The following is a 16111-nucleotide window of genomic DNA, read 5'->3' on the forward strand; positions in this document are numbered from 1 at the left end:
TTTAAAAGGGTCGCCCTCGTGCTGTGCTGCGCTCTTCATCTTTGCGCTTCCGAAGATTACACCCCCGCCCCGTTTGGGACCTTTGGCACTACTTATTTGAGATTTACAACAAAGCGGTAGGTGGCTGTCATTTTTCACGACGATGATACTAGTGCAGCGTGTTCTACCCGAAACAAATTCCAAGACTTGGCAAGAAAGATGAGTCTGCTTGTTTTTTTTTTTTTTTTTTTTTTCACCGCCATTTTCAATGGAAATCGTGGTCATCGATTGATCGAGTCGTTTGTTTCCTTTGCAGGCTGCGGGCGGGCGGGCAGGCGGGCGTCATGTCTGTGCTCCTCCTCAGCGGTACCTCGGAGGCCGACCGACCTCGCGCGTCCATCTTGCGTTCGTGTGCCGGCGCTTTGACTTCCTGTTTGATGTTTTCTGTCCCGCAGGTGTTCTGTTCCTGATGCGGTGGCCATCTTGCCAAAGTGCGGGTGCGTGCCGGCCTTCCTTCTTTGTTGCCGTCGGTCGTGGGCCTGACGTTGCCACCTGTCCCCCCCCCCCCCCCCATCCTCCTCAGCAAGCCAGGCGCTGACCTGCGCCACCCGCGGCGTGGACTTGGACTCGGCGGCGGCCCGCGTCCTGGTCTGGTGTCCGCCCGACTGTGCCCGAGGCAGACCGTCCGTCTTCGGGACCGGCGTCTACGCCGCCGTCTCGTCCGTTTGCGGCGCCGCCCTGCACAGGTAAATGTTTTGGTTGGCGAGCGTTCCTATTCGTGATGTGTCGTTCGCCAACGAGCCGGTTCTTAGAGCCGGATCTCTGAAGTGAACCAAGAAAGCCGGCTCCTAAAAAGGAGACGGAAATGGGAGACGACTTCCCCGCCCCCAGTCTTCGGTTAAAGCCGCACGTGATTGGTTGATATCCCTGGTAGAGGAGGGAGGGGGAAATTACAGACACACGCAGAAGTGAGTTTAAGGAGGAGGAGAAATGGGGGATTAGGGTAGACAGGTGGACAAATGTTATCACATTATGCTGTTATTATTATTCAATGATGATATTTTGTACTAGTTGGTATGATAGCATTATTAATATGAAAGGCAAATTAGTGACAGCTGACAACAGACCAGAGTAACCACAGGGAAAGTCAAAGTTAGCATCCACTAACTCACACGTGCACATATACATCAAGCCATATAAATACAAATACTGTATTTGATATAGTTTATTATTACACGAGTAATTCGATTTTCACATCATTTTACGTGATTTTAATTAATTTACACAACAACAAAAAAAAACAGGGGATCCAAAAGAGCCGGATCATTTTAGTGAGCCGAGCCAAAAGAGCGTGAATCCTGAAAAGAGCCGGAATCCCATCACTAATCAACACTGTCGTTTTTGTCCACTCACTGTGTGTGTGTGTGTGTGTGTGTGTGTTGTTTTTCACATCATTTGACGTGGTTTTTGGTAGTTAATTACAGTAAAGTCTCGTTATATCGATATTCTCAGGAGTTAGAAAAAATGTCAATATAACTGTACTGTCCATACAACCGTCCTGCGCCGAACTGCATTAAAGGGGGGTGGAGGGGGACACATAAACGGGGTATCTTTGATATGGCATGTCATTTTATCATTGGCTTCATGGATTGCGTATCTAACATGCTTTTTGTACGGTAGTGAAGTGAAAAATAAATTTGTGCATAAAATAAAACATCTTTACACTTTTTAAATGACTATTTCCTTTCAAAAATGCCACCAATGCAAAATCCTCACTTTCTATTCACACGAAACCAGGAAAAAAAACAGTGATTGTTGCAAGCGATAAAGATATCTGAATAGAGTACATGCATGAAAAATTAAAACTGCAACGTTTACATTACTTCGGTTGATGAAGTGTTTGGTCTGAGAAGCATGTTGCGCCCAAAAGCCGCCATTAAATGGCATCCAAGCACCATATAAGAGGGGGGTGGCCATAGGATCTCGCCATTTTGTCCCCCAATGTTGCCTCAAAATGGCACATATCATTCTTTAATCGATTGCAAACATGTATGCCATTGTTGAAGACGGTAGAAAATGTCATCTGCTACACACGAGCTAGCGTCTGAAAATGAATATGGTGTCTGCTACACGGGAGCTGCTCACGTAACACAGTCACGTCACCAAGTCACGTGACCAAGTCGACCAATGGCGCGACCGATACAGATTTCGATCATGGTGGTACTGTATAGAAACCCCTGAGCAAATATCGATTCACCGTAAAGTATCTTTTGTATGGATATAAACATAGCAAAATGGCCGGCGGGAGATGAAAAAGAGCACCGTAGTCACAGGATTATCGTACTAAATGGAACTAATTCTACATAAAAAGACTAGAAATGTGCACGGGAAATGAAAATAGTGTCGTAATAAGCAGTATTATCGATATAACGAGACTTTACTGTAGTTGAAGAATAGGAGCCATTTGGGAGCCAAAAGAGCCGGCTTGTTTTAGTGAGCCGGGTCAAAAGAAGCGGCTCTCTGGAGGGAGCCGCAATTCCCATCACCGGTTCCGATTCCGAGTCTTTGTGCAGCGGCGCCGTGGGAGGCGGCGGCGGCGAGGTGGCGCTCAGGCGTCGGGCGGGACGGCAGCGCTACGTGGGCTCCCTGGCCGGCGGCGTCCAGTCGCAGGCCCTGTCGCGCTGGAGCTCCTCCTTCAGCCTTAAAGGTGGGTGTGGCCTCGCAGGACGCCGGGACGGACGGGTTCCTGATGGCTTTTTTTGGGCGTTGTGTCCCTTACAGAGACGGACGAGCGCAGAGCGCAGGAGCTGATTGGAAACGCCACCCAAAAAAATGGTCGCAAAGTTGGAAATAAAGGTGACCTGGTGAACCTCCCCCCCAAAGTGGACCCCCGTCCCACCCGCTGTCCTTCCCAGCATGTCCAGTCCCTCGTCGTCCATGCTGTCCAGTCCCTTTCTTAGTCTGCGCAAAAAAACAAAATGGATGGATGGTTTGTTTTTGCCGCAGCGGCCATTTTGTTGCGCTGTTCAATGTGCCTTTTTGTCTTTTTTCCCTCTTTGGCTCAACCTTCTTTCGTCCCACTTATCTTTTTTGGTCATTTCTCCTGACTTTATCCTTATTTCTTTTTTTCTTTCTTCACTTTTTATTTGTCTAGCTCTCCAGCTAACTATCTGACGAGTTAGCTAGCTATTTGCTATCTATTAGCTATCTAGCTGGCTATCTATTAGCTCTATAGGTGTCTAGCTAACTATTAGCTATCTTTTAGATAGCTAGCTAATAGCTATCTTCTTCTTTTCCTTCGGGCTTTTCCCCTCAGGGGTCGCCACAGCGAATCAATGTCCTCCATCTATCCCGGTTTTGTGCATCCTCTTCTTTCACACCAGCTACCTTCATGTCCTCTTGACCACATCCATAAAGCTCCTCTTCGGTCTTCTTCTCGGTCTCCTGCCTGGCAGTTCAAGGCTCAGCATCCTTCTCCCGATATAGTCACTCTCTCTCCTCTGGACATGTCCAACCAAACTTTCTCAGTCTGACTTTGTCTCCAAAGCCTCTAATATGAGTTGTCCCTCTAATGTACTCATTCCTGATCCCATCCAACCTGGTCACTCCCAAAGAAAACCTCAACATCTTCAGCTCTGCTTCCTGTCTTTTCTTCAGTGGCATTGTCTCCAGTCCAAACATCATGGCTGCTCTCACCACCATTTTATACACTTTTCCTTTCATTCTAGCTGAAACCCTTCTATCACACATCACACCTGACATTTTTCTCCAGCCGCTCCAGCCTGCCTGGACATGCTTCTTCACCTCTTTTCCACACTCTCCATTGCTCTGGACAGTTGACCCCAAGTCCTTCAAATCCTCCACCTTCTTTATCTCTTCTCCCTGCAGCATCACTCTTGCGCTTGGATCCCTCTCATTCACACACATCTATTCCGTCTTGCTGCGACTGATCTTCATTCCTCTCCTTTCCAGGGCATATCTCTCCACATCTCTAGTTTCTCCGCCACCTGGTCCCCGTTCTCGCTACAGATCACAATGTCATCTGCAAACATCACGGTCCAAGGAGATTCTTGTCTAACATCGTCTGTCAACCTGTCCATCACCATAGCAAACGAGAAGGGGCTCAGAGATGAGTCTCACCTCCACCTTGAATTCCTCAGTCACACCGACAACACACCTCACAACTGTCTTACAGTCACGATACATGTCTTGCGCCGCTCTGACATACTTTTCGGTCACTCCAGACTTCCTCATGCAATGCCACAGCTCTTCTCTGTCACCCTGTCGTACGCTTTCTCCACATCTACAAAGACACAATGCAATTCCTTCTGACCTTCTCTGTACTTCTCTATCAGCATTCTTCAAGCAAACACTGCATCCGTCGTACTCTTTTTTGACATGAAGCCATACTGCTGCTCACAAATGTTCACTTCTGCTCTTAGTCTAGCTTCAACTACTCTTTGCCAGAGTTTCATTGGATGGCTCATCACCTTTATTCCTCTGTAGTTAGTACAACTCTGCACATCTCCTTTGTTCTTAAAAATGGGCACGAGTACACTTTAGAGTCTCCATTCTTCAGGCATCTGTTCACCATCTAAGATCTTGTTAAATAACCCAGTCAGTCACACCACCGCCACCTCTCCAAGACACTTCCATACCTCCATTGGTAAATCATCAGGCCCGAGTGCCTTTCCCGCCTTCATCCTCTTCAGCGCCCTCCTCACTTCATCCTCGCTAATGTTTGCTACGTCTTGGTCCGCAACAGTCACGTCTTCTACTCTTTGTTCCTTCTCATTTTCCTCATTCATCAATTCTTCAAAGTACTCTTTCCATCTTGCCATCACACTACTTGCACCTGTTAATACATTGCCATCTCTTAATCACCCGAACCTGCTGCAGGCCTTACCATCTTTGTCTCTGTCTCGCCAGCCTGTAAAGATCAGTCTCACCTTCCTTGCTGTCCAGCCGAGCATACAAGTCATCATAGGCCTCTTGTTTGGCCTTTGCCACCTTGACTTTAACCGTGCGCCGCATCTCCTTGTACTGCCGTCTACTCTCGTCCGTCCTCTCAGTGTCCCACGTCTTCTTTGCTAACCTCTTTCTCTGTATACACCCCTGCACCTCCCCGTTCCACCACCAAGTCTCCTTATCTACATTTCTTCCACTCGATCCACCAAGTACTTTCCGACCCGTGTCTCTGATTATGTTTGCTGTAGTTTGCCAGTCATCTGGAAGGACCTCTTGCCCACCCGGTGCTTGTCTTACCTCCTTCCTAAATGTCATGCAACACTCTTCCTTTTTCAACTTCCACCATTTTGTCCTCACTTCGGCCTTTGGTTTCTTCATCTTCCTCACTGTCGGCGTCGTCCTACACACCACCAACCTATGCTGTCTGGCTACACTCTCACCGACCACTACTTTGCAGTCACTGATTTCCTTTAGATGGCGCCGTTGACACAAAATGTAGTATACCTGTGTACTTCTGCCTCCGCTCTTATAGGCCACCTATGTTCCTGTCTCTTCTGAAAGAAAGTATTCACAATAGCCATTTCCATTCTCTTAGCAAAGTCAGCCACCATCTGTCCTTCAGCGTTCCTCATCTGGAGTCCAAACCTACCCATCACCTCCTCCTCATCTTTGTTTCCTGCGCCAACATGTCCATTGAAGTCTCCACCACTGACAACCCTCTCACTTCTCGGGATGTTCTGTATGACTTCCTCAAAGTCCAACCAAAATGTCTCCTTCTCCGCCAGCTCGCATCCTACTTGTGGGGCATACCCACAAACAACATTGAACATCACTGATGCCTCCAATTTCTAGCTTCAGACTCATCATTCTATCTGATACTCTTTTTACTTGTAAGACATTCCTAACAAACTCCTCTTTTAAGATGACCCCAACTCCATTTCTCTTTCTGTCTTCACCACGATAGAACAACTTCAACCCTGACCCTAAGCTTCTCGCCTTGTTCCCTTTCCACCTGGTCTCCTGGACACACAGTATGTCTGCCTTCCTTCTCTGCATCATGTCAACCAGCTCTCTACCTTTCCCTGTCATTGTTCCTACATTCAAAGTTCCTACTCTTCGTTGTATACTCTTGGCGTTCCATTTGTCTCTTTTCCTCCGGGCACACCTCCCTCCTCCCTCCTCCCTCCTCCCTCCTCTCCTTCTTCGACCAACAGTCGTCCATTTTCCACCGGCACCCTGAAGGTCAACAGTACCAATGGCGGCCGTTGTTAATCGGGCCTCGACCGATCCGGTATGGGATTCAGAGGTTTGATTCGCATATTTGTTTTGGCTAATTTCTTTTATGTCGGATGCCCTTCCTGACACAACCCTCTGTATTTATCCGGGCTTGAGACCGGCACAACAAAACACTGGCTTGTGCCCCTTGTGGCTACATTTAGCTAATAGCTATCTATTAGCTAGTTTTCTATCTATTTGAGTTATATCCGGGTCGAGCAAGTACTGGCTCGTGTGGCTGCCGCTGCTCAGCCACAGAAAACCTATCCTCTGACTGTAAAGTGACCTTGAGAGTGTTGAAAGGCGCTTAGAAATGAAATGGATTATTATTATTGGTCCCCCCCCCCCCACCCCTTTCCTCCGCGACCCCTCCCATGACCCCTGGCTCCCCCCTGTCCCCTGTCCTGTTTGGTTCCAGACTGCCAGATGGACGTGGCGGTGGTGATTGACAGCAGCTCCAATTTGGGGCATCGACGTTTCAACCTGCAGAAAAACTTTCTGAGCAAACTGGTTGCCGTGTTGAAAGTGGGAGTGGAAGGGCCCCACGTGGGCCTCGTCCAGGCCAGGTTTGGAAAGGGGGCGGGGCACACCCAGATAGAGGACCAATCCATGCACACTTGCATGTTTTGTGTGTGTGTGTCCAAGTCGAGGCTTGGGGGCCAAATCTGGTTCGCCACCTCATTTTATTCGGCCCACCAAAGCAAGTTTGATTCCATGCTCATCTATAGAGCCTGCCAGCTAGCGATCAAGCTAGCCAGCAAGTGATCCGGCTCGCCAGTTACTGATCAAGCTAGTTAGATAGTGATCGAGCTAGCCAGATTGTAATCCAGCTATTGCTCCAGCTCACCAGCTACTATTCAAGCTAGTTAGATAGTGATCGAGCTAGCCAGATAGCAATCTAGCTCACAATCAAGCTAGCCAGCTTGTGATTAAAATAGCGATTGAGCTAGCCAGATCAAGCTAGCCATATAGTGATCCAGCTAGTAATCAAGCTAGCCCGCTAGTGATAAAGCTCGCCGGATCGAACCAGCCAGCCATCAATCGAGCTAGTGAGCTAGCGATCCAGCTAGCGATTCAGTTAGCCAGCTCTCTTTGTATTCAACAAGCTGGCTAATCCCTTTCATCAAATGTCAAAGTCAAGGCCCGGGGGCCAAATCATGCCCGCCGCCACATTTTATTCGGCCCGTGGAAACAAATCAAACTTGCCAACAAAAAAATTCCAACTGTGGTATGGAAACCTCAATAAGAGTCATTATTTGGAACTGTGCCTCGTCTATGTCATATGTGAAGGGGACGAAACATTGTAATGGCTTCCCGTAATTCATAACGCCCCCCCCCCGTGTGTGCAGCGACGTTCCCAAGACGGAATTCCTGCTGAGCAACTTCAGCCACCCCAAAGAGCTCCAGTTGGCCATCAAAGAGCTTCCACATCTGGGGGGGGACACCAACACAGGTACGCGCCCTGTGGGGGGTCCGGGGTCAGGGGTCGAGGAAGAAAGAGACAAGCCCCAGTGCGGCCTTTGCAGGCCAGGCGGTGGCGCACGCCGCCGCCACGCTGTTCGGCCCGCGCGGCGGCGCCGGGCGGGGTCGCCCTCGCCTCATGCTGGTGCTGATTGACGGCTGGCCGGCGGACGATCTGGAGGGTGCGGCGGCGGCCGCCCGCCGCTCGGGCGTCAACCTCTTCGTGGTGGGGGTCACCCCGCCCTCGCCCGACGAGCTCCCCGCCGTGCCCGACCGCCACTTTGCCAGGAAGGTGGGCGCGCGCCGGACGTCTCCCGCCGCCGTCTCGGGACCGCCGCTCACGTCCGTGCGGCGTGTTGCAGGCGGCGTGCAAAGATGACGACTTCTTCGCCTACCGGATGCCGAGCTGGTTCGGGACCACCAAGCACGTCAAAGTTCTGGCGCAGAGGCTCTGCTCGCCGCAGGCGCTTCAGTGCGGTAGGAAAACGCCGTCCAAGGGAACGAACGCCCTTGGCTGTACTTTCCTACGAGTCCACTAGAGGGTAGCGTTAGACAGGAAAAAAAGGCCTCGCTAAATGGCATTGGTTCAAGCGACACTTGGAGAACGGGAATCCTTTTCATTTCGAAGCGCCTTTCAACACTCTCAAGGACACTCTACAGTCACAGGATACTTTTCCTGCAGGTGAGCGGCGGCAGCCACACGCGCCAGCGTTCACTCAACCCGGAAGTAATCATAAGAAAATATTTATTTGTCATACCCAATGACACTATTGATAGTAGCAAAATAATTAATCCACATCCAAAATTTTGAAAATGAGAAAAACTACCCGAACAATTATTATTTTTCAAATTAGAAAAATGTCTGAAAAATGATCAGCCAAAATTTTGAAAAGGAGAAAAATGACACTTATTTGAGGCTAGAGGGCCTGCAGAACTGACGGTGAAGGCCTCCAGGTCCATTTTGGCCCTGCCAACAAACAAATAATGTCCGAAATGTGATTGGTTCGCGAAACACATTATTTCTTGATTGATTTATCCAGCTATCTAGCTGGCTATCTCACTAGCTCACTAGTTGCTATATAATTGCGATCTAGCTCCCTGGCCAGCTATCTAGCTAACTATCTATTAGCTATATGGCTATCTATCTAGCTGGCTAGCTATTAGCTATCTTTTGGCTAGCTAGTTTTCACCCCCATTTTCAATTGAAATTGTGGTCATCGGGGACTATCTTTCTATCTATTTGAGTTACTTCCGGGTTGAGTGAACGCCGGCGCATGTGGCTGCCGCTGCTCACCGACAGTAAAACTAATTTTGTGACTGTGAAGTGACCTTGAGAGTTTTCATAGGTGCTTAGAAATACAAGGTATTAAACATGCATGACTCCAAAATTGTCCCGAGGTGTGAGTGTGAGAGTGACTTTGTGTGCCCTGTGATTGGCTGGCAACCGATTCAGGGTGTCCCCCGCCTCGTGCCCGAAGACAGCTGAGATAGGCTCCAGCGACCCTAATGAGGATGAAGCGGGATGGAAAATGGATGGATATTATTATTAGCAGCTAGCTAGCTTTCTATCTATTTGAGTTCCTTCCGGGTTGTGTGAACGCTAGCACGTGTGGCTGCTGCTGCTCACCCACAGAAAAAAATATCCTATGACTGTAAAGTGACCTTGAGTTTTAAAAGGCGCTTGGAAATACAATGTATTATTATTATTATTCTTGTTATGATGATGATGATAATGATTTGGCGGCAGGTCGCACGTGCCACAACTCGGCCAACGTGGGCTTCGTGATTGACGGCTCGTCCAGCCTGGGCGCCGACAATTTCCGGACCGTCCTGGACTTCCTGGCCGCCGTCGCCGGCAGATTCGACATCTCCGACGCGGGCGCCGGCGTGGGTGAGTGACATAGTCGCCGGACCGCGTCAGCGTCCGTCGTGGCGGCACCGACGCCCGTCCGCCGTGCCGCCCGCCGTCCAGGCGCCGTCCAGTTCACGTACGAGCAGCGGCTGGAGTTCGGCCTGCGCCGGCACGCCAGCAAAGATGGCGTCCTGGCCGCCCTGAGGGCCATCCGCTACATGAGCGGCGGCACGGCCACGGGAAGCGGCGTGGCCTTCGCCGCCGACAACCTCTTCAGGTGAGCCGCCGCTTTCGCCCCGGTCGCGCACGCGCCAGAACCGCCGCCTTTGACGCCTCCCGCGACAGGGCGACGGCGGCCGGGCGCGACTTCCTGGTGGTGGTGACTGACGGCCAATCGTACGACGACGTGGGCGGGCCCGCGCTGGCGGCTCGCAATCGAGGTGTGAAGTCGCTTGTCATTTTGATTCGATTGTCGCCATGACGAGCGCGTTGCTTAACCCCGCCCCCCCGCAGGCATTAGCATTTTGTCAGTGGGCGTGGCCTGGGCGCCCATGGAGGACTTGCGGGCGATGGCGTCGGAGCCCAAAGACCAGCACGTCTTCTTCAGCCGCCACTTCGGCGGCCTGGAGGATCTGGTGGACGATGTGGTCGGCGCCATTTGTCGCGACTTTGACCTTGACAACTAGATGACGTCACGGCCGCCGACCGACGCTGAGCTTCGAGCCTTCTTTTCACCCCCGGGCCTTCAGTCGTGCTATGTCGGTCGCAATCCTAACTATTTCATGGCAGCGTGACAGCAGGTACAGCTGCGATTCATTTAAACGGTGCGCTGTGGTTTCCGACAGCCGGGAAATCAGGCCAACTCCAAATGGCCTTTTGATACTTTGCACTATGTACAGTTGTTTTGAGGAAACTTTTTTGTGCAGTTGCACATTTCAAACTTCTGACATTTTCTTTTGTGCGTACAATACTTTGTTTTATCTTTTGGCGCCCCCTCACCCCATTCAAGTTTGCTGCTGTCGATTGCACATTTCCCCATTGTTAAGAAACTATTAAAGGCTTTCTGGTTCTTACTATACTTTTTTGTGCCTAAAACTATACATGGTCGTTTTTGTTAGCTAAAAACGCCTTACTATACATGTCTGTGTGAGCTCTCAGTCGTACAGGAGTGGTCCATCCATCGATGAGAAGGTTTCTTCAGCCGTCATCTGTACAAATTTGAAGGTGTCGCTATGTCACAGCTATGACAAGGGATAATACGAGTGGGCCTCAATCGGCAGTACATTTGCACCTAAAAGCTAGCAAGCACTCATTTGACGACAATGAGGTTAAAATCTTAGCGAAAGAACATAGATGCTTTGGAAGGGGAGTCAAAGAAGCGATTCTCATGAAACGACAAAATCCTTCATTAAAGCGGTCTGGTGGGGTGAGTGAGGTTCAATTTGGATCGTTCGTACAATAGCCTGCTTAGGCAACATAGGATTAGTAATACTGATGAGGTGATACCGGAGGAAATGGGGCAATCAGGCCAGTCGTTACTCAGGAATGTAAGAACAATCAGTGGGACCACAGGGAGGGGTCCTCTGCTCCCTCCAACCTGAGAGTAGGGACCTATCATAGCTGTGTCCGGCGCCGCCATGCCTGGACATTAGGGATATATAAATGGGGCCGATACGACCAGTCAGACTTTAGTTCGCTGACGAAGCCTCTTGGATAGGAGGCGAAACGTCCGAAACCTTCACTTTTGTACAGATGACGGCTGAAGAAACCTTCTCATCGATCGGTGCTGTATGTCGTGCATATTAGCATATTTGACAAGAAAGCTGACTTTGACCTTGGACTTTGACTTTTTTTTGCCCACAATAATAATAATAATAATAATAATCATCATCATCATCATCACCATCATCATAATAATAGTAATAATAATAATAATAATAATAATAATTATTATTATTATTATTATTACGCTACATAGTGAGCAAGATAGATAACTAGCTAGCTAGCTGCTACATAGATTTGACAGCTAGCTAGCTGATATATAGCTACATAGCGAGCTAACTAGCTAGCTGACAGATATAGATTTGACAGCTAGCTAACAACAACAACAATAATAATAATAATAATAATACATTTGATTTCTAAGCGCCTTTCAAAACTCTCAAGGTCACTTTACAGTCACAGTTTTTCTATGGGTGAGCAGCGGCAGCCACACGCGCCAGCATTCACTCAACCCTAAGTAACTCAAATAGATAGCAAGCTAGCTAATAGACAGCTAATAGCCAGCTAGCCATTTAGTTAGCTAGCTAGACAGCTCATAGATAGCGATCTAGCAAGATAGATAGTGAATAGATATCAAATAGATGCCCAAAGTTGAATTGATTACCTTCCCCTCCAACCCCCCTTGAATTTGTTTCATCATCACCATATGTTTCCATCATGCTCTCCATAAACATCTTTCTACCCCTGCACCAATAACAATAATACATTTAATTTCTAAGTGCCTTTCCAAACTCTCAAGGTCACTTTACAAGATATGTTTTTCTGTGGCTGCTTAGAATATCTTGTTTAGCTGACCCCTCCCCTCCCCCACCCCATCCCTTTTCAATTGCTGCTGTGGACTGCAAATGTCCCCATTGTGGGACGAATAAAGCTTTGCTGATTCTGAACCCGAAAGAAAGCTAGCTCGCTAGATAATAGATAGCTAATAGGTAGCAAATAAAGTACTAATGTTTATATAATTATATGATGTGTATGTATATTAAATACAGTACATTGTATGAATACATTAATCGATTATCTGCGAATCTCCTGAAAAGAAAAAGCACGATGGTTAAATGGATCAAGAACACTAAATAAATAGACTGGTGCATGTGAATTCATTCCCCAGTAAGCCATTGCGGAACAGATTAAATGGCAACAAAGACATCAATGTTTCAAAATGCGGCCATGTCTATCGCTTTTGTTCAAATAGAGAGAAAGATGGAAGCTGTGTCTTGCCCATCTTGTAAGGGCGTTATCGGGCTAAACCGGTTGACCCGTCTTGCCTGGAAAAACCTTCTCTTTTTACTCGACCTCTTAAAGGACAACCGACATCACCTGGAGCAACTCTACGACCTCCCTCGTCTGAGCATTAAACTTTACCGAGCCTGAAGGAGGGACGCAAGGACTACCGATACGGTTTAAAGGACGACCGACGTCACTTTTTTGTTTCCTAACTGACATCAGAAAAACGTTTTCTAGCATCTAAAATACCCAAAACACACACTATGATATTTTGAGTCAAATGCGAAACACCAATCAAAATGAAGTGTCAAGTGTCTAAAAAGTACTTGAATTTGAAACCGGAAGTTGCCCGTTTCAGAAGGTCCCGCCCTCTTATTGGTGGTGTCACCCCAAGACGTCTTGCCTTGCCGGAGAATCAAAACAATGGCTTCAGATTCAGAGAAGATGCTTTCTTGTTACTCATCCAGTTATGAATAGGATTCAAATAGTTCCGAAGAGGAAAGCATACATGTTTGCAATCGATAAACAAATTTATTCCGTGCCATTTTGAGGCAGGCAATAGGGGGGCGGGAAATGTAGCACCAAAAGAGGCAGAAAATGGCGACAAAGCTCCGTGTAAGGAATTCCTGATGAATTCCTCTTCTGCCTCTGCAACACAAAGTTTTCAGACCAAACAAGTACAGCAAAATGCATTGACGTGATGGAAGGACTGCTAGAATGTGTCCTTTTTTCGGTCCGGGGCGTTCCTTCAGTGACGTAACGTGAGGCCTAGTCACCAACTCAAAAACAAGACTTCCGGAATATTCAGCGCCAGTCTTAAAAGGGTAAAATATAGCTATACGCGGTGGAATCTTTGTCAGATACGCTCAGTAGAAGTCATTTGAAGCTGTTTTACAAATTATGGACACAACTTGTCCGCAGACGTCGGTTGTCCTTAAAATATATCAAAGTCAAAGTCAGCTTTATTGTGAAAGATGCTAATATGCGTGACATACAGCACAGATGAAATGACGGTCCTCTCGGACCCAGCATGCAATGCACTAAGAATGACTTGAACAAACATAATAAACATGAAAACGCCAATTTCCCGGGAGAGCGTGTTATTATTATCATATTAGCTGTCTATTAGCTATCTAGCTCTCTAGCTGGCTATTTATTAGCTGTTAATATAGCTAGCTGGCTATCTATTAGCTATGTATTAGCTAGCTAGCTACCTTTCAATCTATTTGAGTTACTTCCGGGTTGAGTGAAGGCTGGCGCGTGTGGCTGTCGCGGGGGACACCCTGAACTGGTTGCCAGCCAATCGCAGCAGTCACTGAAAAACAACAACAACAACAACAACAACCATTGGCGCTCACACTCATATCTTTGGAAAATTTCGAGTGTCCGTCCAATCAGCCTGCCTGCCCAGAATGTTTTCCGAAGTTGGACCAGAGGATTGTTTTTCTTCAATGGACAAACTGGGTAGGGCAGAGCTTAGAAATCTTCTCACAAATGTTTGTGGACCCTGTTTGCGCCACTGAAATATTCCAATCAAATGGTTTGTTTCGTTTTGAGACAAAGAAGGAATGACGAATGTCAAACGTGTTTGGTTTATCGTCTTTTACGTCTGTGTAAGCTCTCAGTCGTACAGGAGTGGTCCATCGATGAAAAGGTTGCTTCAGCCGTCATCTGTACAAATTTGAAGGTGTCGGACGTTTCGCTTCTTATCCAAGAGGCTTCGTCAGCAAACTACTTTTTTGCTGGTAGTTTTGGCCCTATATATATATCCCTACTGTCCAGACGTGGCGGTGCTGGACTCTGCTATGAAATCAAATGTATATTATTATTACAGTCAAGTCTCGTTATATCCATATTCTCGGGAGTCGGAAAAAATATCGATATAACCAGACTATAGATATATCCGATCCTGCGCGCATGTAATTTTCTCCTTGCGTTCTTAGAAATAGTATCGTAATAAGCGGTGCTATCGATATAACCCATATTGATATAACGAGACTTTACTGTATATATATACACACACACACACACACACACACACACGCACACACACACACACACACACACACACACACACACACACACACACACACACACACACACACATATCCAGGGTCATTTTGAAGTAGTTTTGGGACACTTGAAGTCATTTTTATTGGTGTTTTGCATTTGACTAAAAATATCATCCTGTGTGTTTTGAAACCAAGAGGTGGACTTTTTTCGTCTCTTTTTTTTCTGCGAAATGATGATGCACATTTTTTTAAAGCAGGGGTGTCAAAGTCATTTTTTGCCGCGGGCCACATTGTAGTTATGGTTTCCTCTCGAGGGCCGTTATGAATTTGGGGAACCCATTAGAATGTTTAAATCCCTTCAAATATTACATATAGAGCACACAGCAAATTAATGAATAACTCATTTTCAAATCAAGAATAATGACTTTTACTGTGGTTGACATCCAAAAATATGACATTTTGGCTCAGATTTTAGCAATCATCATGGAATTTAACAAGTTTGATTTGCTTTCGCGGGCCGAAAAAAATGATGTGGCGGGCCGGATTTGGCCCGCGGGCCTTGACTTTGACACCTGTGTTTTAAAGGAAGGTGGAGCAAAGTAACGGTGTGGCTTCATGATCCGACCGAGTCCACTTGAATGAATCCCACATAAGCTGCTCACTTGACGCTAACTGTGTTTTTATTTTCATTTTTTGAACACAGCAAAGTCTTTCCCTTTTGGACGTTGACGCATGATGCTGTGGACAGCAGAAAATTCCTGGAGAGCAACTTTGACATACTATATTGGAAAAGGTATGTGTACACACTATTACCTGTGTTATATATATATATTTCAGCAGTGGATCGATATTCAAGGGAGTCCGAAAAAATATCGATATAACCGGGACTATCGATATATCCGACCCTGTTTGCATGTAATTTTCTCCGTGCGTGCATAGAAATAGTATCGATATAACCGGGACTATCGATATATCCGATATCGATATAACGAGACTTTACTGTATATATATATATATATATATATAATGACGTCCCTGATCCACTGCTGAAATGGATGCTTTGATCCTCTCCTCTTTCATCTAGAACTGCTTCATGTCATCACAAAGAGGGTACGGGAAATCCTAAAGAATGAATGACTCGCTGTGTCTTTGTGTTGTCATATTATTTGGCATTTTCATGTTTGTTAAAGTCATTATAAGTGCCTTGCATGCTGGGCCCGAGAGGACAGTAATTTCATCTGTGCTGTATGTATGTATGAGATATATATATATATATATATATATAATGGCCTGACACAAAAATGATCCTCCTCCGATGTCATAAAATGTTTTTTTCTTGCTAACAACCAAAGTAATGTGTTTTCAACCTGATCATTGATTGCTTTTTGTTTTGGTATTCTTTTTGACAAGTACTCAACAACTTTTGGCAGGTATTCTTTTTGTTGAAAATGTTGGCACATGGGGTTGTCGAATATGATACTTTGTTGTCGTATGTGGAATGAAGTTTGAAAGTTGTCTCTCTCATCTCTCAGGCAGGCAACGTTGGAGGTCACGCAAC

At 46.9% G+C, this 16111-nt stretch overlaps 1 protein-coding gene across 1 annotated transcript; it reads left to right on the forward strand.

Annotated features, from left to right (window-relative positions):
- On the forward strand, nt 1-10627 carry coch (coagulation factor C homolog, cochlin (Limulus polyphemus)). Its single transcript, XM_089003784.1, has 14 exons — nt 1-116; nt 296-345; nt 435-476; nt 563-725; nt 2553-2686; nt 2761-2835; nt 6641-6788; nt 7572-7675; nt 7749-7975; nt 8046-8160; nt 9431-9574; nt 9656-9812; nt 9881-9975; nt 10049-10627. The coding sequence occupies exons 2-14, from the start codon at nt 324-326 to the stop codon at nt 10219-10221; spliced, it is 1599 nt and encodes a 532-aa protein (XP_088859910.1). The 5' UTR covers nt 1-116; nt 296-323; the 3' UTR covers nt 10222-10627.
- Nucleotides 10628-16111: the final 5484 nt, after the last annotated feature.

Source organism: Hippocampus bargibanti, linkage group LG09, assembly GCF_051943395.1.
Source record: "Hippocampus bargibanti isolate YZ-2025 linkage group LG09, ASM5194339v1, whole genome shotgun sequence".
Lineage (NCBI taxonomy): Eukaryota > Metazoa > Chordata > Actinopteri > Syngnathiformes > Syngnathidae > Hippocampus > Hippocampus bargibanti.

Coding starts and splice junctions, on each gene's coding strand:
- coch (XM_089003784.1), top strand. CDS start 324: ATGTCTGTGCTCCTCCTCAGCG. Junction 477..562: donor GCCATCTTGCCAAAGTGCGG/GTGCGTGCCGGC, acceptor CATCCTCCTCAG/CAAGCCAGGCGCTGACCTGC. Junction 726..2,552: donor TGCGGCGCCGCCCTGCACAG/GTAAATGTTTTG, acceptor GTCTTTGTGCAG/CGGCGCCGTGGGAGGCGGCG.